Source organism: Hemiscyllium ocellatum, chromosome 7 (genome assembly GCF_020745735.1).
Source record: "Hemiscyllium ocellatum isolate sHemOce1 chromosome 7, sHemOce1.pat.X.cur, whole genome shotgun sequence".
NCBI lineage: Eukaryota > Metazoa > Chordata > Chondrichthyes > Orectolobiformes > Hemiscylliidae > Hemiscyllium > Hemiscyllium ocellatum.
This window is the reverse complement of record NC_083407.1, coordinates 19,236,339-19,263,231: the sequence shown is the minus strand read 5'-3', so window position 1 is coordinate 19,263,231 and position 26,893 is coordinate 19,236,339. Positions and strand designations below refer to the sequence as shown.

Sequence of the window (26,893 nt, the reverse complement as noted above, 5' to 3'; positions counted from 1 at the left end):
AACACATGTTCAATTCCCACCAGGGCCATGAAAACCCATCTAGTTTACAAATATCTTTCAGGAAATTAACCACCCTTAACTGGTCTGACCTTGATGTGACTCCACACCACAGCAATGTGGTTGACTCTTGACCACCCGCTGAAATGGCCGAGCAAGCAATTCATTTCAAGGGCAATTAGGGATGGGCGACAGATGCAGGCCTTGCCAATGATGCCCACGTCCTATGAAAGAATGAAGGAAAAGATACCAGAAATGATATGGGAAGACATTTTAAATTTAGAGTTGGATCATTCAGGAATGAAGTCAGGAAACAGTTCCTAACAGACAGGAGAACCAAATTCTAGAATTACTATTCTCAAAATGTGTCAACTGCGTCAATTGAAATTTTGATGATGCGTCAATTGAAATTTTTAAGAGTGGAAGCAATTGGGTCATTGAATATGAATTAAGGCAAAGGATCAATGAGCTTGTGGTTCAGGGCAGCTATGTTCCACTTAAAATGGCAGAGTTGGTGGAATACTTTTGCTATGTTCTTACCTAATGATTCTAGCAAATATACTTCCAATAGACTTCAAGATTTCTACATACACACATAGACTTAGGTCATATTCTGGGCCACATATCCGAAAAGAAAAGGAAATTGAATGATATTCAATATCTGGGTATAACGTTTTGGTCGAGACTTTGGGTAAGTTTGTACTCACTGCCTATTCTTGCTCCATGGCTCCCCCTCTTGGATGACAATCTATTGCTGTGATATGTGGGCTCTTGCATTGGGTAGGTGCATTGCTCATGCTGCCTACCTCTTCCCACCAACACTGTCATTGTAGCTGGTACCAGTACTCATCCACATGTAATCAATGACCCAAAATCTGACTAAATCAAAGGATATGAGAGTACTACAGGAAGGTGGAGTTAAGGTAAAAGTTAGTCATAATATTGTTGAATGGTAGAGCTCGCTCAAGGGGCCAAATACCCTATTACTGCCTCCATTCCCTATGTGCTCATGTTCTATTTATGTCAGGCAACCTGATTTATGTATTTAACTGCAAAGCACCTACTGCTATTTTAATGACCAAATTCTTGGCACTGTTCTAAGCAAAACCTTTATGTTAACCCATTTACAAGGTAGCACTCAATACATTGCTTGAACAGACCTCGGTCTACAAAGATCATCTAGATGGTGGATGGAGTCAGGGTGAGGTAGGGAATTGAGAAAGCAGATAATGTGTGGCGGGGCTGATTGGACATAAATGTAATTCACTTTATATTTTAAACACTGTCACTAAGTTATTTTTGCTTGGCAGAAACAGAAAGAGCACATCTATTGTAGCAATTGTGATTTTTTTGGGATTGGCTATGGCCTTTGGTAAAATAGGACTCAGATGCTATTAGTTTATACACTTATGTGTTTGTTACTAATGTTGTATTAGCACAGAGCCGTGGATACCAAAACATCTTTGTTGAAATTAAATCATTTAAGTTTTCTCATGTGTATTAGATGGAATCTATATGCAGTAGCTCAGAGTCAATTCATGACTATAAAACTTTCAAAGCTAAATTACTGATCCTCTGTTATGCTGAAAATATGTTGACGATCCAGATCACAAATTTAAAAATCACAAATGGTGACAATGCAACTGCATAACCTCAGTGCGAGGGGTAGTGTGGCCATTTATCATAGTAATTCTACTCACGTTAGTATCTTCAATTTTATGATGACCTCACTTACATTTTTCAGGTAAGCACTTGAATGATGGGCAGTGGCATTGCATTCATTTCAATGCAAGAAGGAATCATGTCAGTATCACACTGGACAATGATGCTGCATCAACGGTTCATTCAACTGTGCAGATTAATTCAGGAAACAGTTATTATTTTGGAGGTAAGACAGATCCCTTGCTCCACATTTATCAATTATGCTTATTATTAATTTTATTTAATATGTTATTGCTTTACAATCTTGTGAATCAACAACATCCAATTGAGTCCCTCCATAAAATTCACATCAGAAAAGACTCTACTCTTGCTACAGACATATGCAGACTAGCTAAATCCATTTATCTATTGATCTAAAGGGAAGTTCACTAAAGAGTTTTCTTAAACCCCAGGACTAATTCAATTCCTGTCTTCCATTATTTAAATATTCAAGAAGTCAGCAGATTTCCTTTTCATATGATCTGAAAAGGGTTCAGCTTGCTGAAAGAGTGATTTAAGCATATTTTCACAGGAACTTTCAAAATGCAGTTGAAGCAAACTAATTTGGAGACATTTGGAAAAATGCTGGACTATTTAACAAAATTGGATATATCTTTCAAAGAACCCGCACAAACATAATGGGCAGAGTGGCTTCCTTATCCAATATAAGATTTTAAGAAGTATGAAGACGACTGCTTTTACTTAGATTACTTACAGTGTGGAAACAGGCCCTTCAACCCAACATGTCCACACTGACCCTCCGAAGAGCAACCCACCCAGACCCATTCCCCTACATTTACCCTTTCACCTAACACTGCAGGCAATTTAGCATGGCCAGTTCACCTAACCTGCACATTTTTGGACTGTGGAAGGAAACCGGAGCACCCAGAGGAAACCCACACAGACACGGGGAGAATGTGCAAACTCCACACAGGCAGTTGCCTGAGGCGGGAATTGAACCTGGGCCTCTGGTGCTGTGATGCAGCAGTGCTAACCACTGTGTCACCGTGCAGCCCTATAGATGTGAAGTTTAGATGAATTGACCATGATAAATTGCCCATAGTGTTCAGGAATGTGTAGGTTCGGTGCATTCGTCAGGGACAAATGTAGAGTAATGGGGAATGGATTGAACCTGGGTCTCTGGCGCTGTGAGGCAGCAGTGCTAACCACTTGCCACTGTGCCCCCCCACTTTTAAAAAATGTTTCTGTATTATTGATTGTGGACTGCAACGGGAAAAGGACGGCTTTAGAAACCAAAGATTGTAGAAGTGGTTGCTGCACTTTTTAAAAGTAGGCTACCAGCACATATTGGATGTGCTGCTAACACTGTTGCTTGTATGAGCAATGAGGCAGATTAATGCAAACAGATTTGGGGTAGTACAATGGCAGGTCCAGCTGGCAACAAGTATCTAATTGGTCTGTGAAATGATAGACGATTGTCAATGTCAAAGCCGTCCTGCTTGTCAAAAACTATCCAATTGTTTGCCAGCTAGCTGAACAGTTTGTGGATCTGAATGAGATCACTAGAAACCTTTGAAACTCCAGATGGTGTTTCTGTCCAAAAAAAAACTAAATCTTGAATAAGGGCTGTTTGTTTTCTTGATTTGATTTAATTTATTGTTGTCACGTTACACCCCGTCAGTAGATGCACAAAAGCAGGCTCAACATTCGATTTGAAGTTAGCTAGGTCCATTCAGCAGTATAATAACAGAGGAGAAGAAGCTATTCAGGAACCTGTTGGTACATGTGTTCAAGCTTCTGAATCCTCTGCCTGATGGAAGAGGTTGCAAGAGAATATTACCCGAACTAGAGGAGTTTTTGAAGATGTTGGCAGCCTTTCCATGGCAACGGGAGATGTAGATGTAGTCCATGGATGGGAAGTTGGCTTTCATGATGATCTGAGCTCTGTGCACCACTTTCTGTAGTTTCTTATGAACCTGAGCAGAACAATTCATTTCCAAGCCATTATTCATGCAGATAAAATGCTTTCTGTGGTGCAGCTGTAAAGGCTGGTGAGGGTCTTTATAGACATGCTGAAAATCCTATGCCTCCTGAAGAAAGAGAGGCATTGTTGTGTTTTATTGATTGTCGCATCTACGTGGGAGGTCCAGGACAAATTATTGGTTATTGTCACTCCCTGCAACTTAATGTTCTTGACCTCAGATCCATTGATGTAGGCAGGAGCATTTCATCACCCTTTCTTCCTAGTTTTGACCAGTCTTTAGTTTTGCTGACATTGAGAGAGAGGTTGTCCTCACTGCACCACGTCACCAATCTGCACAGCTGATCTGCACGGGATCAGAGTGCACAGCCGGGACTCTGTCTGGGCCAGTCACTTTCCTTGTGTTTACTCTCAAGGCTGATCTGATGTCTACAGCAGGACAGCTGGAACTGATGCATCAGGGATTGCCCGAGCAGATGACACTGCACCACAGGCATTCTGCTCAAGCCAAGATAGAAAGCATTGTGAACAGAGGCAATCGAAATACTTTCCCAGTTTTGCCCTCCACCAAAAATAAATTTGGTATGTGCTTGTCTTCATATGTTCACATAGAAAGATTTATAACAGATTTAGAGTTTAAACAAATGGAGTTACATTGCAACACTTCATATCTGTGTATATGTAGTGACAATCAGTCATTGTCATTCTTAAATACAGAAAGCTGGTCTATGCTTTCTCTTAATCTGGGTCTAAAAAGATAGGTAAATTGGGGAATTCACTGATTTCGAGCAGTATCGGTGAGGCTCTCCACAGCCTCAGACCAGCACTGTACTACTTTCTATCCTGGGTCCTCTCGTTTCAACTCCTGCTTGTAAGCTGTCAGGAGGAACACTTCCTTTACCACTTGTGGTAAGCTAAGCCTTTTAACCAATAGATCAGATAACTGGTGGATGCTTTCTCTTAACCTGGGTCTAAAAAGATAGGAAAAATTGCTGGAATTCTGCATTCTCTGATTAAATCTTCAATTTTTGTGACAATTCAGAATTCTCAGGCTTGATTTACAATGCATTACTCCAAGAAGATGCAATAAAATCAATAATTCTCTCACTTCATTATTCACATCTAGCCGATACATTGTTGTAGTGACACTGCATTTGTCCTATCACATCACATTTCTAAAAAGTATTCTGTCAATGCTTATCCTTTTTGGATATTTATCTTTTGTTCAGACTCTGGCTGATCTAGAATGCATTATTTCCACTAGGGATCTTTTCATATATCCACTAATCCATGCAGTGGGCTGGGAGAGAAGTATGTAATCATCTCTGATTTTAAAAAAGTCCAAATATGAAAATGCTCAGCATCTCTATAGGGAGAGCATCCATGTTTTTTTTGGGCTCTATTGTGATAATCTCTAGCCTCTCTTGAGATTTGTTAAAATAATTGTCTCTTTTTTTTTCCATTCAGTATTTGCAGACAAAGGTATGCAACTTGCTTCATGCAGAAGCATAGAAGGAAGCCATTAGTTCCATCATGCATAGTGGACTCTTTAAAACAGCCTCCTCTTGGTCTCTTACCCCTTTACATCTCTTGACAATAGATGTCTGCATTTCTTCTATAAAACCGGTTCATACTTTTGAATGCATTAACGAAACCGTACCTTCGTTCACTCATTTCTAAATATTTTTATATAGCATATAACACGATCTATATGCAAACATATAACAAGATTTATATGCATGATATACAGCATGATCTATATGCATAACATATAATGTGATCTATACGCATAACATATAACGTGATATGTATGCATATGGAAACCTGTACGTTCTCCGGCAAGGATTTGGCTAGAGTCAATACTCCAAGTAAATCAATACCCTTTTCTCCTAGAAAATTGTTGTGCCTGTTTGAAAATGTGGCACTCTTGTACGTATCCTGATGAGTGCATTGTGATAATTTCAGCAACACATATATTTTTTCAGCAATATTCAAGTTATGAAATATTGAGTAATGATGTTCATGATGCAACTGAACACTCAGCCAACTTTCTGATGTATTCAGGTTTTGAATATATTAAAGGAAACTGTACCTTCATTCACTCTGTTCTAGAGAATGGCTCCTCCATTCTTGATGAAGGGCTTATGCTTGAAACGTCGATTCTCCCATTGCTCTGATGCTGCCTGACCTGCTGTGCTTTTCCAGCACTGCACTCTCGCCTCCGATACTCCAGCATCTGCAGTCCTCCCTTTCTCCTGGTTGAACTCAGCCAACTTTAAAATGTATGATACTGATTGTTCTTTTACTTTTTCCATTAAATGCCTTCGTGACCGACTTTAATAGAAATTGTCAAGAAATCATAATGGAGTATCATTATCTCTTACTTAAATTGGACTCATTACAATAAAGAAACCTACAGGGATAGTTTCTTGATTGTTTTTGTTGCCAAATGCAAAAGTAAATAATGACTTATTCCATGGTCTTTGATGTATGACTACTGTCGCACACTGAGCATGTCTTCACTTATGATATTCTTAGCTAATTTTTATGCATGTGTTCTCTTTCTAAGGCTGCCCTGAAACTGTCAGAAATGCTGGATGTTCAAATCCCTTTGGTGCTTTCCATGGCTGCATGCGACTCATCTTCATAGACAATCAACCAGCAGATCTCATTCTGGTTCAGCAAGGCTTGCTCGGAAACTTTAGTGACCTTCAACTAGACTTGTGCGGTATTGTAGACAGGTAACTATATTTCATGACACATGTGGCCTAGACAACTGTACATTGCTCTGGTTAAAAACAATTGAGTAACACAAAAAAGCACCACAGTGAAGTGCAGCATCAGCTCAAGATTGAAATCTAAGTCAAAGACCGGACTTTAACCATTAATAGTATATGACAAGTGCAAAGAAACTGAGGACAAGACTACTTGGTTCACATGCTTGTCCTTTGGACATAGAAGTAATTTTTTTGTACACATTTTGGCATTTCATATTTTGTCAAGTTAAGACAAGTGAGGGTGCTCAGGGTGGGATGATCTTTGGAGGGCCAGTGTAGACTCGATGGGCTAAATGGCCTGCTTCTATACTGTAGGGATTCTATGATTAAAACAGATTATCAGCTATGTGCTTTCTACAAATCTTTGCTGTATTTCCTTCATTAGAACCATGGATACATTTCAAAATATATGGTCAATGGGAAAGTACATTGCAGCATTATGAAGAGGTGTTTTCTTCCAATAAGAATGGAACTGCAGCAAGGATTGTTTTGGATTTGTCAATTACCCTTTTAAACCTTCTGAGCATCTAACCTTCATTCGAGATGGATTGCACTGCTTGACTCTTACATAAGAAGGAGTAAACCTCAGAGAGATCACAGTTTCTTTTCCTTGTGCCTTCTTCGCTTGTGCCTTCTGTCTACTTCTGCAGACAGATTCAGGGATTTATAGACTTATAGAGTCATAGAGTCATAGAGATGTACAGCATGGAAACAGACCCTTCAGTCCAACCCGTCCATGCCGACCAGATATCCCAACCCATTCTAGTCCCACCTGCCAGCAGCCGGCCCATATCCCTCCAAACCCTTCCTATTCATATACCCATCCAAATGCCTCTTAAATGTTGCAATTGTACCAGCCTCCACCACTTCCTCAGACAGCTCATTCCAAACACATACCACCCTCTGCGTGAAAAAGTTGCCACTTAGGTCTCTTTTATATCTTTCCCCTCTCACCCTAAACCTATGCCCTCTCATTCTGGATTCCCCAACCCCAGGGAAAAGACTTTGCCTATTTATCCTATCCATGCCCCTCATAATTTTGTAAACCTCCATAAGGTCACCCCTCAGCCTCTGACGCTCCAGGGAAAACAGCCCCAGCCTGTTCAGCCTCTGCCTATAGCTCAGATCCTCCATCCCTCTCAACATCCTTGTAAATCTTTTCTGAACCCTTTCAAGTTTCCCAACATCTTTCCGATAGGAAGGAGACCAGAATTGCATGCAATATTCCAACAGTGGCCTAACTAATGTCCTGTGCAGTCGCAACATGACCTCCCAACTCCTGTACTCAATACTCTGACCAATAAAGGAAAGCATGCCAAATGCCTTATTCACTATCCTATCTCCCTGTGACTCCACTTTCAAGGAGCTATGAACCTGCACTCCAAGGTCTCTTCGTTCAGCAACACTCCCTAGGACCTTACCATTAAGTGTATAAGTCCTGCTAAGATTTGCTTTCCCAAAATGCAACACCTCCCATTTATCAGAATTAAACTCCATCTGCCACTTCTCAGCCCATTGGCCCATCTGGTCAAGATCCTGTTGTAATCTGAGGTAACCCTCTTCGCTGTCCACTACACCTCCAATTTTGGTGTCACCTGCAAACTTACTAACTATACCTTTTATGCTCACATCCAAATCATTTATGTAAATGACAAAAAGTAGAGGGCTCAGCACAGATCCTTGTGGCACTCCACTGGTCACAGGCCTCCAATCTGAAAAATGACTCTCCACCACCACCCTCTGTCTTCTACCTTTGAGCCAGTTCTGTATCCAAATGGCTAGTTCTCCCTGTATTCCATGAGATCTAACCTTGCTAATCAGTCTCCCATGGGGAACCTTGTCGAACGCCTTACTGAAGTCCATATAGATCACATCTACTGCTCTGCCCTCATCAATCTTCTATTTGTTCCTCAGTACTTCCTGGGGACCCATCATTCATTGTGTATATCCTTCTTTTATTATGATGTGGAGGAGCCGATGTTGGGCTGGGGTGTGCAATGTTAAAAATCACACAACACCAGGTTATAGTCCAACAGGTTTATTTGGAAGCACTAGCCTTTGGAGTGCTGCTCCTTCATCAGGTGGTTGGAATAATTTTACTCCACAACCACCTGATGGAGGAACAGTGCTCATAAAGCTAGTGCTTCCAAATGAACCTTTTGGACTATAACCTCGTGTTGTTTGATTTTTAACTTCTTTTATTAGACCTCCCAAAATGCATATTGTTAATTGGGATTAAATTCCATCTGCCAGTGTCCTCCCCAATTTACCAATTCAGACTGTAGCCTGAGACCATCCTCCTTAGTAACCAATATCACCACCAACCTTTGCCACCAGCAAACTCACAAATTATATCTTCTACTTTCTCATCCAAGTTGTTAATGTATATATTAACCAGCAGTGGTACCAGTACTGATCCCTGTGGTACACCACTGGTCACAGGCTTCCAATCACAAAAATAATCTTCTATCATCATCCTTTGCCAACTTGTCTTCGATTCCATGAGCTCTTACCGTTTGGACCAATCTCCCATGTGTGACCTTGCCAACGACCTTATTGAAGTAAAAACAATGACGGCAGATTCCAGATTCTGGATTAATGGTGCTAGAAGAGCACAGCAGTTCAGGCAACATCCAAGGAGCAGTAAAATCGACATTTCGGGCAAAAAGATCTTAATCAGGAATAAAGGCAGAGAGCCTGAAGCATAGAGAGATAAGCTGGAGGAGGGTGAGGGTGGGAAGAAAGTAGCATAGAGTACAATAGGTGAATGGGGGAGGGGATGAAAGTGATAGGTCAGGGAGGAGAGCGTGGAGTGGATAGATGGAAAAGAAGATAGGCAGGTAGGACTAGTCCGGACAAGTCATGGGGACAGTGCTGAGCTGGAAGTTTGGAACTAGGGTGAGGTGGAGAAAGGGGAAATGAAGAAACTGTTGAAGTCCACATTGATGCGACCTTATTGAAGTCTATGTAGACAACATCAACTGCACTACCCTCAATATATCTAATCACCTTTTAAAAAAAAACTAATTAAATTAGTCAGACAGGATCTGCATCTAACAAATGTATCTCTGATCAATTCCTGCCTTTCAGATTTTTTCCAATAATTTCATTACCACGGACATTATTTTAACCAGCCTTCAGACTATCTGGCCTATTGCTGCTGCCTTTCTTGAGCAAAGGAGCCACATTAACTATTTTCTTGTCATCTGGCAATCTCCTCCCTTGCTTTCTCTAGTGGCCTGGGACATATCGCATTTAGCCCTGGGATTTGTGCAGGTGTATGCCTGTTAAAATGCGTAATGCCTCCTCCCCAATAACCTTAATATCTTCTGGAACATCACCATCATCACTGAAATCCACAACTGCAATATCTTTCTCCTCTGTGAATACAGATGAGAAGCACTCAAAGATATTTCACTGCTTCCCTTTGCCTTTCTAATTTCCTTTTTAATAAATTGTCTCCACTCTCTATACTTTTGAAGTTTGATTTTTTAATACGTTGTAACTGTCATATGCTTCCTTTTTCTTTACAAACTCTTGATATCCCTTGACATCCAGGGTTCCCTGGACTTGCTGCCCTTGTCACTTACTCTGAAAGGAACATGCTGAACTCTCACAATAACACTTTTCAAAGACTTCCACTTTCTAAATGCAGACTTACCTATAAGTAACTGCTCCCAGTCTATGTTTGTCAGATCCTGTCTAATAATCTTATAATTGGCCTTCCTTTCAGTTAAAACATTTGATTTCTGCACTATACTTATCCTTTTCCAGAATGACTTAATCAAACTGCTCGAACACTGAAACTTCAACCATTTGAACTGGCTTCATTGCTTATGACTACGTCCAACACTGTTGCATCTCAAGTAGGACTAACTATGGACTGGCACAAAAAGCTCTCTGTTTCATTCAGTAGTCACATTGTTAACATGTAATGCGACAAAGTAACATGCTACTATATGCCTCCCACCCACCATCTTGATACTGAGCATTGCCAGCTCCTGAACTCACCCACTTGTGTCATCTTGGCAAATTTTGAAATGTCAAAATGTGCCAACCGTTCTATTTGTTTTAAGTAGAGGGAAATGTCATTATAGGCTATGTGGGATAACTTTGTATCCATTTCAGCCATTATTGGAGCCTTATTTTAAAGATCTGTAGAAGGATGCTTTAAGTCTGCTGACTCATCTGACAGAACTAGATGAGTCAGTAACTAAAATATGTGGATCAGTTGTCTGTTGATATGCTTTACTGCTTACACAGGATTTTATTGTATTCTTCCAAGGAAGTAGCAAAATGCAGATCAGGCTTGAATGGCTCAAATTAATCTAGAGAGAATGCACAGCACAGAAATAATGATTTGGGCCAATTAACCAAATATTAATTTTAAATCTGAGATAATCAGACGTTTTGTTAAGTGAAGGTACTAAGGAATATGGGCTAAAGGAATGTATGTTGAATTAGGTCATAGATCAGTCATAGTTTCCTTAATTCATGAAACAGGTTTAAGGGGCTGAATGGTCTACTTCTATTGATATGTTTCGATCACAGTACCTATCAAATCTTGTAATCTAATCCTGTTGATACATTCTTATATTCCTTTGTCACACAGGTATTTATAAACTTTACATTCATGTCAACATGAATTTGGAGCTGGTTTTGGTCAATCAGCCACTCTTATCTGCTGTGCCATTGCAGAAGTTCAGGGCTGATCTGATTATTCCATATTCTCTCCTTCCTCTGATGGTCTTTCAGTTCCTTGCCTATCAAGAATCTATCTACCACTGCCTTAAAAAAAAATCAGACCTTTGCATTCACTGCCTTTTGAGAAAGAGAGTTCCAAAGGCTCACAATAACAGAATAAAGTCCATTAGTACCCAGGAACTTGTCAGACTTGTCATCTAGCAATTCCAATATTTTGCTCAGGATCACTTCCCAGGTGTTTATAATTTTCCTGAATACCACTCTCCCTTCCAGTTCCTGATTAACATCTACCTTTGAAATGTTACTTGTGTCCTCTAATATCCAAACCAATGCAAAATCCTTTATTAATTCCCCAGAATCACTTTCTGTAGGACCAGCTTTACTATGTTAATTATTTTTTTCTTCCAATTACTGTAGAAACTCTTCTTATCTTTTGTTTTTCTATTTCTAGTTAGCTTTCACTGGTAGGCTACTTCATTTCCCTCCTTATTAATATTTTAATCTTCTAACTTGCCACCCATCTTTGTGCTGTTACATGCTTTTACTTCACATTTGACATTATATTTAAGCTGAAATTGAAAGCCAGTCTCAGTAACTGTGACCATTAAACTATCATTAACAGGATGAGAAATCCATGGAATTCATTATTATAAGTTAATGAAGGAAATTGGCTATCCAACTCTGACCCACCTGTGACTGCACTCACTCTTCGTAACGATTGTCTGAAATAGCCACGCCAGGGACTGTTCAGTTCGAAGGAAGTTAAAGATACACAACATGATATAGCATGCTAGTGAAACATAGATCCATTCAAGAATATCACTAAATCGTCTGTTTTGAATATCCATGCTGACAACACTTGATCTTGCTTCTTGATGCTGTTGAAATCCAATTTTGAGTAAAGAATCCTACACCTTTTCCATCACGACACTAAGCTAACTCATTGATGTTTACCTTAATATGTTCATCTTTCTTTATAAAGCGAGGAATTACCTTAGCTATTTGTTAGCCCCTTGTATACAGTATATATTTATAGATATGCAAACTCACAGTACTTCTTTTATACTAACAATGCTTTTTCTATTGCTCTCCTGACTATTTTAAAATATGCTGATGCACATGTATGAGTCATATGGATTTTGTGTATAAACAAAAATAATTCTATGCACACAGTCATGTTTTTGGATTCTCTCTTTACCAAAGAATGCCCAACATTGGACTTACAAAGAATGGGAACAGCCAGTGGCACTTACATGAGAACATAGGAGCATGAGAAACAGGAGCAGGAGTTGGCTATCTGACACTTTGAGCCTGCTCCACCATTCAATAAGATCATGGCTGATTTTTTCATGGTCTCAAGTCCACTCAGCCGCCTGCTCACCATGATCCCTAATTCCTTTAGTGCCCAAAAATGTATCAAACTTTGCCTTAAAAACATTCAACGAGGTAGCCTCAACTGCATCAGTGAGCAGGGAATTTCACAAATCTACAACGTTTTGGGTGAAGAAGTTCTTCCTCACTGGTCCGAACCGATCTGAAGAAGGCTGACTAGACTCGAAATGTGAACTCTCCCTTCTCTCCAAAGATGCTGCCTGATCTGCTGAGTTTGTTTTGAAATTTCTGTCTGTGTTTGCTAAATGAGATCATTAACACATTGCACACTGATTATCATCGGAGCTAAGATATAATAAGAAAATTTGTGTTGAAATAAGGATTACCTGCTGTAAATCTCAAGATAAATAACAACTGTGATTCTTTCTTTCCCATGTGTATAGTGTCTTTGGTTAAGTGTTACTGAGGCTGCTTTGTATCATAACTTCACAAACATACTGGGAGATTTATTTTCAAACATTTCATTTCTCAAAGGGTTTATGTTTGACTAAGTTTATCAGTTTAAGTCAAACCTCCAATGCAAGTTCAGAACAGTATTATACCCAATGATTGGAGTATGTCAAATTTGTTTTCCTTCTTTGTACTGTATGTAGTTGAAGGAATTGCAGCTTGAAAATTAACATGTTTGGATAGTAATCAGCTTTTTTTAAAAAAAGGTACTCAATGCGCCCATGAAAAATGATCAGGGCTTCTTTGGGACTTGGCAGAGGCTCTGCATACATTGGCTTGTATTTCTGGTGAGACTGGCTTGAGTTCACTCCACAGGGAATGGGGATGATGGCATAGTCTCACAAGGTTAAGGGTGATCAGTGAATTGATTTCTGGTCAGAGTATTCAGATCTCGCTGAACACAAATTCCACTCCATATGTAACTGCCCTCAGTTTGACACTTAATTAATCAACCATAGCCTGGGGTTGTCCAGGAATAAATGTAGGGAATAGAATTGAAAATCTGGGCATTGAATTCAAGCCTCTTTGAAAGGAGCAGACTTATGAAGTAAGTTATGGAAATTGCAATGATCTGAATTTATCTGCTTTTAAAAGTAAACTCTAAGGACTTCAGCTATAAATGCAGGTTTTTATTTTTTGCTTTTAAATATTGTTGCAAAGGATAACATTTACTCTTGGCTTTTGTTACAATACAGGGTAAACGCTCTTGCTTGATTCAAAACCAGCAACACAGAAAAGAGTTATCCCATGCAGTAACCTATAAAAATCGAATGGCCAAGAACTATTTAAAGTAAAAATTAACAACAGTATTTCTTAAAGTATAACAGAGAATAATTAATGAACCATTATTTACAATTTCTTTCTCTAACCTATCTTTTAGCTTCTCGTTTATAATACTAGTTCGATAAAACTCCCAACTAAAATTTACGAAAAAGTTCTTATCTCAAAACCAGGCAGCAATAGGTTCTTGCTTTCGTATCTTTCTGTGCCTTCTTTCCTTCTCATTAGGGATTTCTGCTTTACAGGTTACTGATCGAAAAGGTACTTTTAAAACTGATTTGTAAGCAGTCTGTTTACATGCTGGGCAGTGGCAGTTTTCCTCTCAACTGTTCAATTTTACCTCCCCTTCCCCCCGCCCTGGTCTTATACCCCAGGGGATCAGATTGTGTCATTGGCTTTTAAGATAGTCAATATACTCAATTCAAATTTGATTGGAAATTGGCATTTTTATCAGGGTATAATTTAAACTTATTGGCTGGATTCAAATTTGTTTATGTCCCTCGGCAACGCATTACTCGAGTTGTTTAACCCAGTGCCATGTACATTGTTGCCTTATTGAGAACACTTAGTGCTCGCCAGTAGTTCTGCTGCTTTTAACTCTCTTAAAGGTACAGCTATATCTTTGTAACACCTCCCCCCTTAAGAAAAAAATGAATCATCATAATGAAAAGATGGCCTCATTTATTTTCTCTAATTTTCAAATACATTACCCTAACTTAACTTCCTCCCTTATATACATATATATGTATACATGAAACATTAAATAAAGATAAATCTCATCTATACTCTATCAGTGAAATCCGCCATAACACATCTGGCAGATTACATTATTCTGACCTGCAACATGTATGATTTCTAAATTAAAATTCTGTAGCATAAGACTCCAGTGAAATAGTCTCATATTCTTATATTTAATACATCTTGAGAATGTAAGCGGATTGTGGTCAGTGTACACAATTGTTTCCGACACATTGTGACATACACATTAAAATGCTGTAAGGCCAGTTTCAAACTCAACAGTTCCTTTTCAATTGTGGAGTATTTCCTCTGGTGGATGTTGATTTTCTTCTAAAAGTAACCAACTGGTAGTTTAATCCCATCCTCAACTTCCTGTAGGAGTGCAGCTCCAACTCCAATGTCACTAGCACCTATGGTGATTTGAAAAGGTTTTGAAAAGTTTGGTAGCTGAAACTGGTTTGGTGGTTAATATTGATTTCAAATGGTTGAATGCCTCCTGGTATGGTTTTGTCCACTGAAACTTTGTATTGTTCTTCAGCAATATGGTCAACGGCGCCACTACACTGCTGAAGTTTGGAACAAACTTCCAATAGAATCCACTGAGTCCTAAGAATCGAAGCATCTCTTTCTTCAAGGTTGGGCATAGAAATTCCTCCATGGGCTTCATCTTTGTGTTCCATGGAGTCAACCTTCTATGGCTGATGTTATGTCCCAAGAACATCACCTCTGCCTTTGTGAATTCTGTTTTATTTAAGTTTATCATCAGTTTTGCTTCTTGGAGTTGTTCAAAGAGCTCTGCCAACTGTACCATGTGATCTTTCCAGGACTTACTAAAGATCGCTACATCATCCAAATAGATTGGACAGTTTGTTAACCCAACTATGTTCATGAGTCTTTGGAATGTGACGGGCACGTTCTTCATTCCAAAGGCTATCGCTTTAAACTGATATAGCCCATCTGGGTTTACAAATGCAGAAATTTCTTTTGTCATCTCTGATAAAGATATCTGCCAATAACCACGCATTAAGTTCAACTTGATGATGTAACTGGTTGTCCAACTTTCTCAATACACTCCTCTAATCTAGGAATTGGTATGAGTCCAATTTTGTAACAGTGTTGACCTTCTGATAATCCACGCAGAATCATTGAGAGCCGTCCGGTTTGGGACCTAAGACGATCGGCAAACTCCACTCGCCCTGGCTTGGTTTGATGATGTCCTCCTTGAACATGGCCTCCACCTCCACCTGGACCTGTCTGGCTCTGAGAGGATTAAGCCGATAGGGATGTTGTTTCATTGGAGCAGTATTCCTACGTCTACTTCATGTACAATAGCATTAGTCCTCCCCACATGATTCTTACATATGTCTTTGTACTGTTGTAATGAATCTTTCAGCTGTGTTCTATGTTCTTGAGACAGATAGCTTACTAACCTATCCCACTCCTCAAGGACTTCTTCATTTTTAATCTATTTTGAGGCACCTCAAAATCTATATCAGCTGGATTTGATTCCTCACTCTGCAGGGCAGTAACTAACACCTGTTTCTTATTCCTTTCTCTCTAGTATAATACAGTTTCAGGATGTTCACATGACATACCCGATACATTTTTTTCTATCTGGCATCTTCACTAAATAACTCATCTGATTCAGCTTTTTCTCAATTTTTTTTAGATTAGATTACTTACATTGTGGAAACAGGCCCTTCGGCCCAACAAGTCCACACTGACTTACTGAAGCACAACCCACCCAGACTCAATCCCCTACATTTACCTCTTCACCTAACACTACGGGCAACTTAGCATGGCCATTTCACCTAACCTGCACATTTTTGGATTGGGGGAGGAAACCGGAGACCACTAAACCTTGTACTAATATGTTATCCCCTCGGGAAAACACCCAAGTCTCAGAGTTTTTATCTGCCACCTGCTTCATACTACACTGTGCCCTCTTTAGGTGCTGCTTAGCTAACTCATCTATTCAATTAATCTCTCCCTCACCTCCGATATAAAATCTAATTATGACAACTTTGACTTTGGTCCTGTCAATTTTTAAAAAATTAACCTCAAAAGGCCTCTCACTTCATGCCTAACTATTAACTCAAAGGGAGCATACTGATTAGATGCATTTGGGGTATCTCTAATGGCAAACAATACAAATAAGGTGCCTTTCTAAAGCTGCTTGAGATTCAGGATGTTACGCACTAGATTTAAAGTGCTATATACCTAAGTTGTCCATAACCTTCTTAAACAGCCTCGCAGTAAAATGTGACCCTTGTTCCAACTGAATCTCTCTGCGTAGCCCATACCATGTGAAGAAGGCTATTAACTCCTCTACCACCTTTTTTGCCTTGATACTCCATGATGGAATTGCCTCCGAAGATCTGGTAGACACATCCAGTATGGTTAACAAGTACTGGTTCCCACTTCTCGGGAAGGGACCTACACAATCAATTATAACCCACGTGAAAGATCCTTCAAATGCGGAAATTAGAAACAAAGGTGCTGGTTTTATTATTGCCTGTGGCTTACCTACCTTTTGGCATGTATGACATGTACAGCAAAGGTTAACCACATCCTTGTGCATTCCAGGCCAATAAAAATGTTTTTGTACCTTAGCCTGCATCTTTTGTACCCCTAGGTGACCTCCTAGAGGCAGTTCATGTGCTACCCATAATACTTCCTGTTCTTATGCTACAGTCAACACAATCTGGTGTACTTTGGACCATTTCTCCACTGCACTAACCTGCTGTGGTCTCAATTTCAGTCTGAAGATGCTGTCTTTCAGATAATAATCCTCCGGAATGTTCTCTGTCTCCTTTTCAGAGTTTGCATTCATGTATACAGAGGAACCTTGATTATCCGAATATCAATTATCCGAATTTTGGATTATCCAAAGGAGATTTCAAAGTCCCGATAGAAACATTACGTCAAAGAGCTGTTTCAACCCTGATCGTGTCTTTTGTTTACATGTACAATGATTAAAAATGAACTCAGCTCACTGAAATGATGCTGAGAACAGTCCTGGACAGTCCAAGCACCGTCTCCAAATGGCTGATCTCCCGCCCTCTCTCTCTCCCACCACACTTTCCCTGGAATTCTACATAGGGGTTGGGATGGGTGGGAGTGTGGATGGGGTTATGGTGGGCGGGATGGGGGTGGATGGGATTGGGGGTGGGTGGACAGGGTTGGGGCATGTGGGATTGGGGGCTGGCAGGAGTGCGTGGTGGGGGTGGGCAGGGAGCAGGGTGGGGGGCGGACAGGGTTGGAGTTGGCAGGTGGGTGGGGGTGGGGACGAGCGAGGTTGGGGGGCAGGGTGGGGGCAGATGGGGTTGGGGTGGGATGGGGGCAGACGGGACTGGGGGCGGGAAGAAGTGGGGACATAGTTGGGGGGCATGTGGGGGCGGTGTAGGGGCAGATGGGATGGGGGCGGGTTGTGGTGCAGGCAGGAGGCAGGGTGGAGGCAGGTGGGGTTGTTGTCTGCTGCTGCCTAGCCTCCTGAAAGGGTCTGTTCAGATTTTTCCTACACCATTACATCAAACAGGGTAACCGCTAACTGAACCTCAACTCTTTCATCTTTCTCTTTACTTTTCAGTTTGGTGCTGTGACTTATGATAGTGGGATCTGGTTACCACAAGGTTGGGAAAATACCAGGATATTTCTGTTTTAACTCCTCAGTTTCTTGGTTTTCCTTGGGCTTCTCCACAACAAGAGGTGTCTCTCCCACCTTGGAACTTGCCAAATCATTCCCAAGAAAATACTGAATTCCTGGAACTGACACTCTGTCAATCATTCCCACTGTAACATCCCCAGTCTTAAGTTGACACTCCGACCTGATCCTACATAGTGGAATGCTAAATGTTTGTCCATCTATCCCACAAATTACCACACTCTTGGGTAACAGATCAGAAAGAGTGCACATTCACTCATCCCGTACTATCAGCAACTGTTTAGATCCTGTATCTCTCAGAATTATAACTTCCTGTCCTGTCCCTGTTCTTTTTGAGTAAACTTTACCCACTGAGGCGAATTCTTTGTAGAGATCGGGTACTAACTCGATACCCAGCCTGTGCCTAGGCTGTGCACTTTCCTGCAGCTCCTTGGCTCTTCTTGGGGTTTCCTTTACTACCTTCACTAATGCTTAGCTTCTTTTACCACATCTTTTCCCACAGCGCCTTTCATTAATGACCAGCACAGTGTCTTTACGTGTCCCACTTTATCACAGTGGAAACACCTGAGGCCTTTCACCTCCTTTCCATGCTCTTGGGCTTTCTTTATTATCCTGTGGTAAAATCTTACCAGTGCTCTCTATTCTTGGTTTAATAGTGTAGGATCTCCCCTTCTCCCTCACAGGATGAAATTCTGGCTGGAAGCTTGTCTTTTGCATCATGTACACATCTGCTTATTCTGCTGCTCTTCTCACTTCCTGAACTTTCCGTTCCACTACATGAATTCTTACCATCTCTGGAAGTGAGTTTTTAAACTTCTCCAGCAGAATAATCTCTCTTAGAGCCTCAAATGTCCTATCTATTTTCAAAGCGCGCATCCATTGATCAAATTGATTATGTTTAACTCCTTCGAACATAGGTCTGACCTGGCTCTTCTCTGTGCATCTGAATTACTGCCTATATGCTTTTGGTGCCAATTCATAAGCACTTAAAATCGCCTGTTTAACTTTTTCATAATCTCTTGACATCTCATCTGACAATGCGGCAAATTCCTCACTAGCACTGTCTCCCAATTTAGGCTGAACTAGCATTACCCATAAATCCTTGGAACACTCCATCTGCTCAGCCAATTTTTCAAATGAAATTTTAAAAAGCTTCAACACCTTTCTCATCAAAATGTGGCCGAGTTTTGACATAATTATATATATATATATCACTACCACCTCTCTTAATGTCCATCCTGTTAACTTGACTTTGCTGACTAAGTCACAACTCCTCATGTTCATATTCTTTATTTATTTCTCTCTCCCTTTCTTCTCTCTCTCTCTTTGCTCAGCCAAGAACAGTGTCTCTCTCTCCACCCCCCCCTTCTGTCTCTCTTTCTCTTTCTCATTCACTTTGTTTCTCTTCTCATGACATTTTCCACAATTGTAATCTAAGATTTTCTACCTCTACTGCACTTGCCTGTTTCTCTGATATACTTAAGTGATTGAGTAATTCCCTTACAATTTCAGCTTTACTTTTGTCTTTGGTTAAATCCAAATCCAACTTCTTTGCTAATTCTAAAAGTATCGCCTTTTTTCTGTTCTTCTAAACTTTCTTGCCAAATTTGAGTATCATATTCAAATCCCAGAACCTCTTCAGCAATTTTATGAGCCACTTCTCTCAATTTTAATTTAATCAATCACAAGTCACCAAAAGTAAGCAAATTGTCTCACCTATGTTTAATTTAAAAATCTAGGACACTAACCTGCAAGTGTTTAAATCTGCTGGGATTTTCCGTACTCCCCCAAATCTATTCAAATCTGTCTAAACCAGTTCAGATTCTGGACGAGCCCCCAAACTGTTACAACATGGGGTAAGTCCTCCTGCTTAATTTAAAACCAGTAACACAGAAAAGATTTATCCTGTGCAGTAATCTGTAAAACTCAAGTGACCAAGAATTATTTAAAGTAACAACTTTTTTTCTTAAAGTATACAGAAAATAATTAACTAACCATTATTTACAATTTCTTTCTCTACTCTATATTTTAGCTTCTCTTCTATAATACTAGTCCGATAAAACTCCCAATGAAAATTTACAAAAAAAACCCACTTCTTACCTCAAAACCAGGCAGCTATAGGTTCTTGCTGAAAATGTGTTGCTGGAAAAGCGCAGCAGGTCAGGCAGCATCCAAGGAACAGGAAATTTGACGTTTCGGGCATAAGCCCTTCTTCAGGATTGTCTTCAGATCTTCCTGTGTCTTCTTTTCTTCTGGTTAGGAATTTCGGCTTTACAGGTTACTGATCAAAAAAGGTACTTTTAAGAGGTAGCTATTTTCAAACAGTCTATTTATATGTTAGCTTGTGGCAGTTCTCCTCTCAACGGTTCAATTTCCCCCAGTCTTATACACCAGAGCATCGGATTGTGTCACTGGCATTTAAGATTGTCAATATACTCAATTCAAACTTGATCGGAAATTGGTATTTTTATCAGGATGTAATTTAAACTGATTGGCCAGATTCAAATTTGTTTTTGTCTCTCGGCAATGCATTACTCGAGTTGTTCAATCCAATGTTACATTCATTTTTGCCTTATTGAGAACACTTAAAGATACATCCTCATCTTTATAACACTTTGCTCTGGGACCATGTTTTAAGCAATCTTGTAAATTGCTTTGCACTTTTCCTTGACCTGTCAGCAAATGCACACTGATATCTGCACAAATAAAAAAAAACTTTATTGTTCTTATAGTGCAGCCACTTCAGCTTTATCGCAAGTGCTCTGTGTTGAAGTCCCATTCAAGGATTTAGTGACCAAGAAGGTGTACTCATAACATATCCAGATATGTTGAGTATCCACTTTTCTCAAACAAAGTGCTACAGATGCTTAAGATCTGAAACAAAAAAAAATGTAAATCATTGGAGAAAATTAGCAGGTCTGGTTGCATATGTGGAGAGAAAACAGAGATAATGTTTCAAATGCAGTGACTCACTCTGAAGAAGGGTTACAGGTCTGAAACATTAACTTTCCTTTTTATCCATGAATTTCTCCAGCAATTTCTACTTTTGTAGATTCAGTATTCAGCTATCAATCCTTTCAACACGCAGGCAGTAAGTGCAGAAGAGTTGATGGAAAGAAATTTGGAGCCTCTACCATCCATGTATTTTCATAGCTGCACACTACAGCTTAAGTATTATAGTTGCCAGAGCAACTCAGGCTGTTGGAGTGGATCAGTTTTGTGCCGACTACAATGGGCTTCATCAAGATCCTGTGAAGAAAAAGGGTTTAATCAAAATGGGAAACAGTGTGCATGGTGTTAACCAACTCCTCCCTTCTCCCCCCACCACCCGCTCCACCTGCCCTGCCCCTTATATTTTTTTTTCAATTTTAGCGCAATATATAGGATACAAAAATCATTCTGTCACCTTGGATTTTCCACTCAGGAAGAATCCTGTGAAAGTTATGTGTGTGATTAATTCAGTTTGTTTGAATCTAGATCAAAGGAATGTCAGTTTTCAAAGCAGACTAGCCATAATTCATCAACAGTCACTGTTAATAACATTTGGAAATGGCCAGGGATATTAGGTGTAGAGAATATATTATTTGGCATGGAAGAATATAGTAAAGTTCTGGTGCCAATTGTCCCTAAGTGATTAGCTTATATCAATACAAATAGCATAAATAATCTTGTAATTTGAATGTTGTCCACATCATATTCTTTTGAAATCATATTCATTAATAATAATTCTTCGCCACGTCCCATTATTTCACAGAATATTCCTGCATGAAAGCAATGTGCACACATGGAATATGACAGAAAAAAAACAATGTGAATAAGAAACAAGATGAATGAGTTCTTCAAAGATTCCCTGTTGCGTACATACACAATTATTAGTAAACACTGTTGCCATTCTATTTCAAAACACATCATGGAGTCACAATGCACAATGAGATTGTTTAAAGGTATAAAACACTTGAATAACCTCAATCAGACAAAAAAGCATTTTTATTGTTTCATGGTTCAGTTACTAGCATACATTAATTCTTGTCACATGGTGCAACATTTTGACTATAGATTAGATTCCCTCCAGTGTGGAAATAGGCCCCTTGGCCTAACCAGTCAACACCAACCTTTCGAAGAGTCACCCACCCACACCCATTTCCCTCTGACTAATGCATCTAACACTGTGGGCAATTTAGCATGGCCAATTCAGCTGACCTGCACATCTTTTGACAGTGGGAGGAAACCCATACAGACATGGGGAGAATGTGAAAACTCCACACAGACAGTCGCCCAAGGCTGGAATTGAACCTGGGCCCTGGTGCTGTGAGGCAGCAGTGCTAACCATTGAGCCACCGTACCGCCTGAAGGTTATGTCTTCAATATAGCTGCATTACAGGAGATACTGTCAAACAAAATTTGACAGCAAGTCACATAAGCAGTTCAGTCATTTATAGAGTTACTCAGGAGTTAGAAGATATTTTTGTCCATCAACCCATTGCTGGATACTATCTAGGTAAAAGAATCAGATCTCTGTGAAGCCTCCACTCCTAACTCAAAGAGTTAGCACCAGACCATTCCAGAAAGATGTTAACATTGAATTAGAATTATGTTTATTGTCACATGAGCTCATATGAGTCCAGTGAAAAGTTTACAAAAACACCAGCAATTATGCCATCTTTGGTACAAGGTACCTGGGTACAGGATTTTCACAATAAATTAGAAAAATAAAGAAATAAAAAAAAGTTCAGCATTAGAGTCCCTCAAGCAGACTGTGCTGGGAGAAAGAACATTTTACAGTTGGAATCTCTTCCACAAAGAGATGATAGCTCGATTATTAATTATAAATCTGAGATAACGCAACTTTTGTTTAGATATTAAGGTTGAGATGGATAAGGGACAAAGGCTAGACCACAGCTCATCTGTATTCTCAGTGAATGGGAGAACAGCCATGAGGGGTTAAATGGGTAAAAGTGAGGACTGCAGATACTGGAAACTAGAGTTTAAATCAGTGTGGTGTTGGAAAAGCACAGCAGGTCAGGCAGCATCTGAGGAGCAGGAAAATCGATGTTTCGGGCAAGAGCCCTTCATCAGGAAGGGCTAAATCTGGCGAGCTAAATAGCTTATCCCTGTTACTATGATGCTCTGTTCCTATGTCAGTTGGAGACTGTTTGAGAGGTTCCCATTCAAGGAATAATTATCCTTTGGAAAGTTAAACTTCCTGGGGAATTTCTGGCTGACTGTGTGTCAGATCATCCAAGAAACCCCATAACATGTTTTTCAGGATGTGTTGCTACAAAAACTGTCATCTAATTGGAAGGTCTGAGCATTGTTTTTTATTAATGCTACTGAAAGTACTTTCATCACAAATTATGTGTTTACTACACCTGTTAATAATGCATTTTTGAATAACTAAACATGTTGACAAAAATAATTATGTGCTCGTTTGGTTGATGTCCCCTGATCACTTACCCAGTAAATTATATATTTTTAAAATAATGTTGCCAATAGTGCTTTTGCACCAAAATAAAATTTCCTTTAAAAGATTGAATAGAGGCCAACAATGGGCACAAGTGAGTGGGAACATGCCACTTTGATGCAGTTTGACCTGGGCACCATGGCCAGTTTGTGAGGTCAAAGCTGTCCTTCAATATGTTAAAAACTAATGCAAAAGATTGAGACATCTAGATTTGTGTTGTGAAATATTGCTCTAGAACACAAGAGTGCAAGATTGTAAGAAGTAGGTGGAGGTGTCAGCCACCCTACCAATCAAATGTTGTCCTCCATTCAATTAGTTCAAGTTTGACCTGATTACTCCACTTTGCTGCCAAGCTACCTCATAAGCCATGACTCCTTGGAGGATCAACATTTCAGTATATTCACACTCCATCATTCTCTGCAGTAGGTAATTCCAAAGATCAATTGCTCTCTGAGGGAAGAAATTCCCCTTGTCATCTCCATGTTAAAGGTGTGACCACTTATTTTGAAAACCGACCCCCCACTCTGAAATCCACCAGAAGAAGAAACAGTTACCCAGAAATTTCAATGGCCCAATAATCGTTTCTGCAGTGTAGTTTGTAGTTTTTCATTGGGACTGTGCAGAAATCCCAATGCAGTTGACTGTGGAAACTGCACGGCAAATTTAAATTTCTAAAGCTCGCTGAAATGTTGCTTAGAGTCAGATATTTTGAAAAGCTATGATTCACGTAAGGCTCAATAGTTGCACAGAGAAAGTTAATGGTTTAAAAATGTATAAATCCTGGGTAACTATTAAACTAAACCCTCGGTTCACCATTAAAGTCCCAATTGCACATTGCAACTCATGACACTCCTTGAACAATCCCTGACCCCACCCCACTCACACCCTGACCTTGTCTTAACTACCGATGTGCTCCCTCCTTCGTAAGTTCCAGTTTCTAACAAACAGCTCTTCCACTCCAAGTTGATACAGCCCCCAAATTGACCTCGTCCCTCGACCTAATCCTTTGATCTAGCCTAAGCACTCAATTACTTAGCTGACCCCTGAAATAACTCCACAGAGGCCAGTATCCTGTCACTAAGTCACCAGTTATTTACACATGAGCAGTCTCTGATTATCGTATTGCCTCTCTCGAGTCAGTTGTCAGAGTGCCAGAATCTCTGACACTCCCCTTTATATCTGTCAGCTCGAATTAACAGACCCAGTCAGGGAACTCATATTCTATGTGGTCCACCTGGCCGACCTCATTACAATCACAGCAGCATCCTACCCTCATATCCATATGCCTCCCTACCCGACCTCACTTGATTGCCACCCTTAATTCTTACCCAGCTGCCAACCACCTGGCACCCTGTACATCTCAACTCATCTTGCAGATGGAAAAATCAGTAATTGAGACATGCTGGTGTGACTTGTCTAGTCTGCTTCAAAATGAAAGCCCAGTGCAACCAGTATATTCATCTCTCAGTATTACTTTTTTAAAAAACTGGTTTCTTCATTCAGGCTGGCACCTTAATACCCTAACTCACTTGGCACCCTATCCCATCTCCATCCCATCAAATACAAACATCCAGTTGACACCCTAACAGCTCCCTCATCTTTCAACCTGAGCACTTACCCACGTGCCACCTTACCTGCTTACCCAGCTTATACCCCCACACCTAGGTTACAGCTTCACTTTTCACAGTAAATGTCAAAGTTGATGTCAGACATTTCAACTACATAACAGGGCTCACTAACTACGGAAATAGGTGACTGGATCTCCTCTGATGTCACTGTTGGCTGCGATGTTTCCTGGCTTGGTCTTCACCATTTCTCAATAAATGAGAATGAGTGTTTCTGGTCAGAATTTCATCAATAATGTTAAGCTCCCTCTGGACATTCAGTGTTTCAATAAGCTGACCTCTTATTCTTCGGAGATCCAACGAGTATAGGTCTAACCTGCCCAGCGCCTCATCCCAAGATCTAGTGATCCTTCTTTGAATTGCATCCAATGCAATTTCCTGAATGTCCTTCCGAATAGAGGGTGATTAAAGCTATGCATTAAACTCCAGAAAGACCCTGAATAAATATATTAAATTAGACTCTGTCTGCAAAGACCAGTTTCCTGCAACTTTACAGCAAGGCCAGTGAGGTGAAAGGGTACTTGAAATAATTTGTGAGATCGATGTTTTCATTTCATGTATTTAAAGGTTAGTTTATAATTTCTACAGAATGCAGTTTGCCTGTGCATATATGTTTAATCTATATTTATTTCAGTTTCGTTGTTACAGCAAAAAATTTAAAGGGTGAAACCTTATCCATCAAGATTTTTTCAATAAATTGTCATGGGAAGTTTGGTTCTCTAAGGTTACTGATCCCCATGAGGATCATAACAACGTCACAACTTATGATATGATATGTAGTTCTTATAGCCCCCTTAATAGTGAATTTGATAGGGGCAGGATCTCCATGCTGATGACACTACTGGTTGCAATGTTTCCTGGATTGGTCTTTACTATTTATTAACAGAAGTGAATTAGTGTTTCTGGCACTGATTAGAATTTCATCCTCTCAGCTTTAATTAAGTTAAATCTTTCCGGACTTTACATGTTTCAATGAGACAACCTCTATTTCTTCTAAGCTCCAATGTGTATAGATCTAATCTATTCCAATAGATACTTGTAGTATTGGATTTTTTTGTTGATACACAACAACAGAGGTTCATGTATTGTGAGTTTAACTAGCAGTTATAATTAGCAAACATTAATAAATGTCTTCATTATTTCTATCCACTAAAGGACATTAATACAATCGAGGTAATGCTTGGACAGTTTCATTCTTTGACTTACTACATGTGAACAGACTGAAAGTGTGCTTCTCAGTCTCTTCACAATTCTATCCAATTATCTCAGAACCTTCCCGTTTCCTATTTATTCATATTGAGTTTAGTATTGTTGTGGTCATTATTGGTCAGGATGTAAGAAGAGCTCTCCAGTTTGTTTTCAAGATGGTACGATAGCAATTTTTTTTGTGTGTGTGTGTGATTGAGAGTTACACAGAACTTCAGTTTAATGTCTCATCCAAAAGACATCTGACTGTGCAGCACTCCCTCACTGCTAACCTGCAGCATCAGTTTGTGTTCAAAATACTGTACTGGCAAAACAATGATTTTTTTTTCGGCTGAGCTTAGATGCAAACAGCTTCTTGTACAATAGGCCGATTTCCCCTGCTGTCTTCAAATGAAATGCCTTCAACTGAAACAGCAGTCTGCCAGCACAATAAAGACGTCAATGTACTCCCAGTGG

General features: G+C 39.8%; 1 protein-coding gene across 1 annotated transcript in view; it reads left to right on the top strand.

The window, feature by feature from the left end:
• Positions 1–26,893, top strand: part of LOC132817391 (contactin-associated protein-like 5) — an 899,316-nt gene that overhangs the window by 422,945 nt on the left and 449,478 nt on the right. The window contains exons 9-10 of the mRNA XM_060827811.1: positions 1,742–1,885; positions 6,210–6,381. Coding sequence (XP_060683794.1) covers positions 1,742–1,885; positions 6,210–6,381 — 316 coding nt within the window. The remainder of the gene's footprint in view (positions 1–1,741; positions 1,886–6,209; positions 6,382–26,893) is intronic.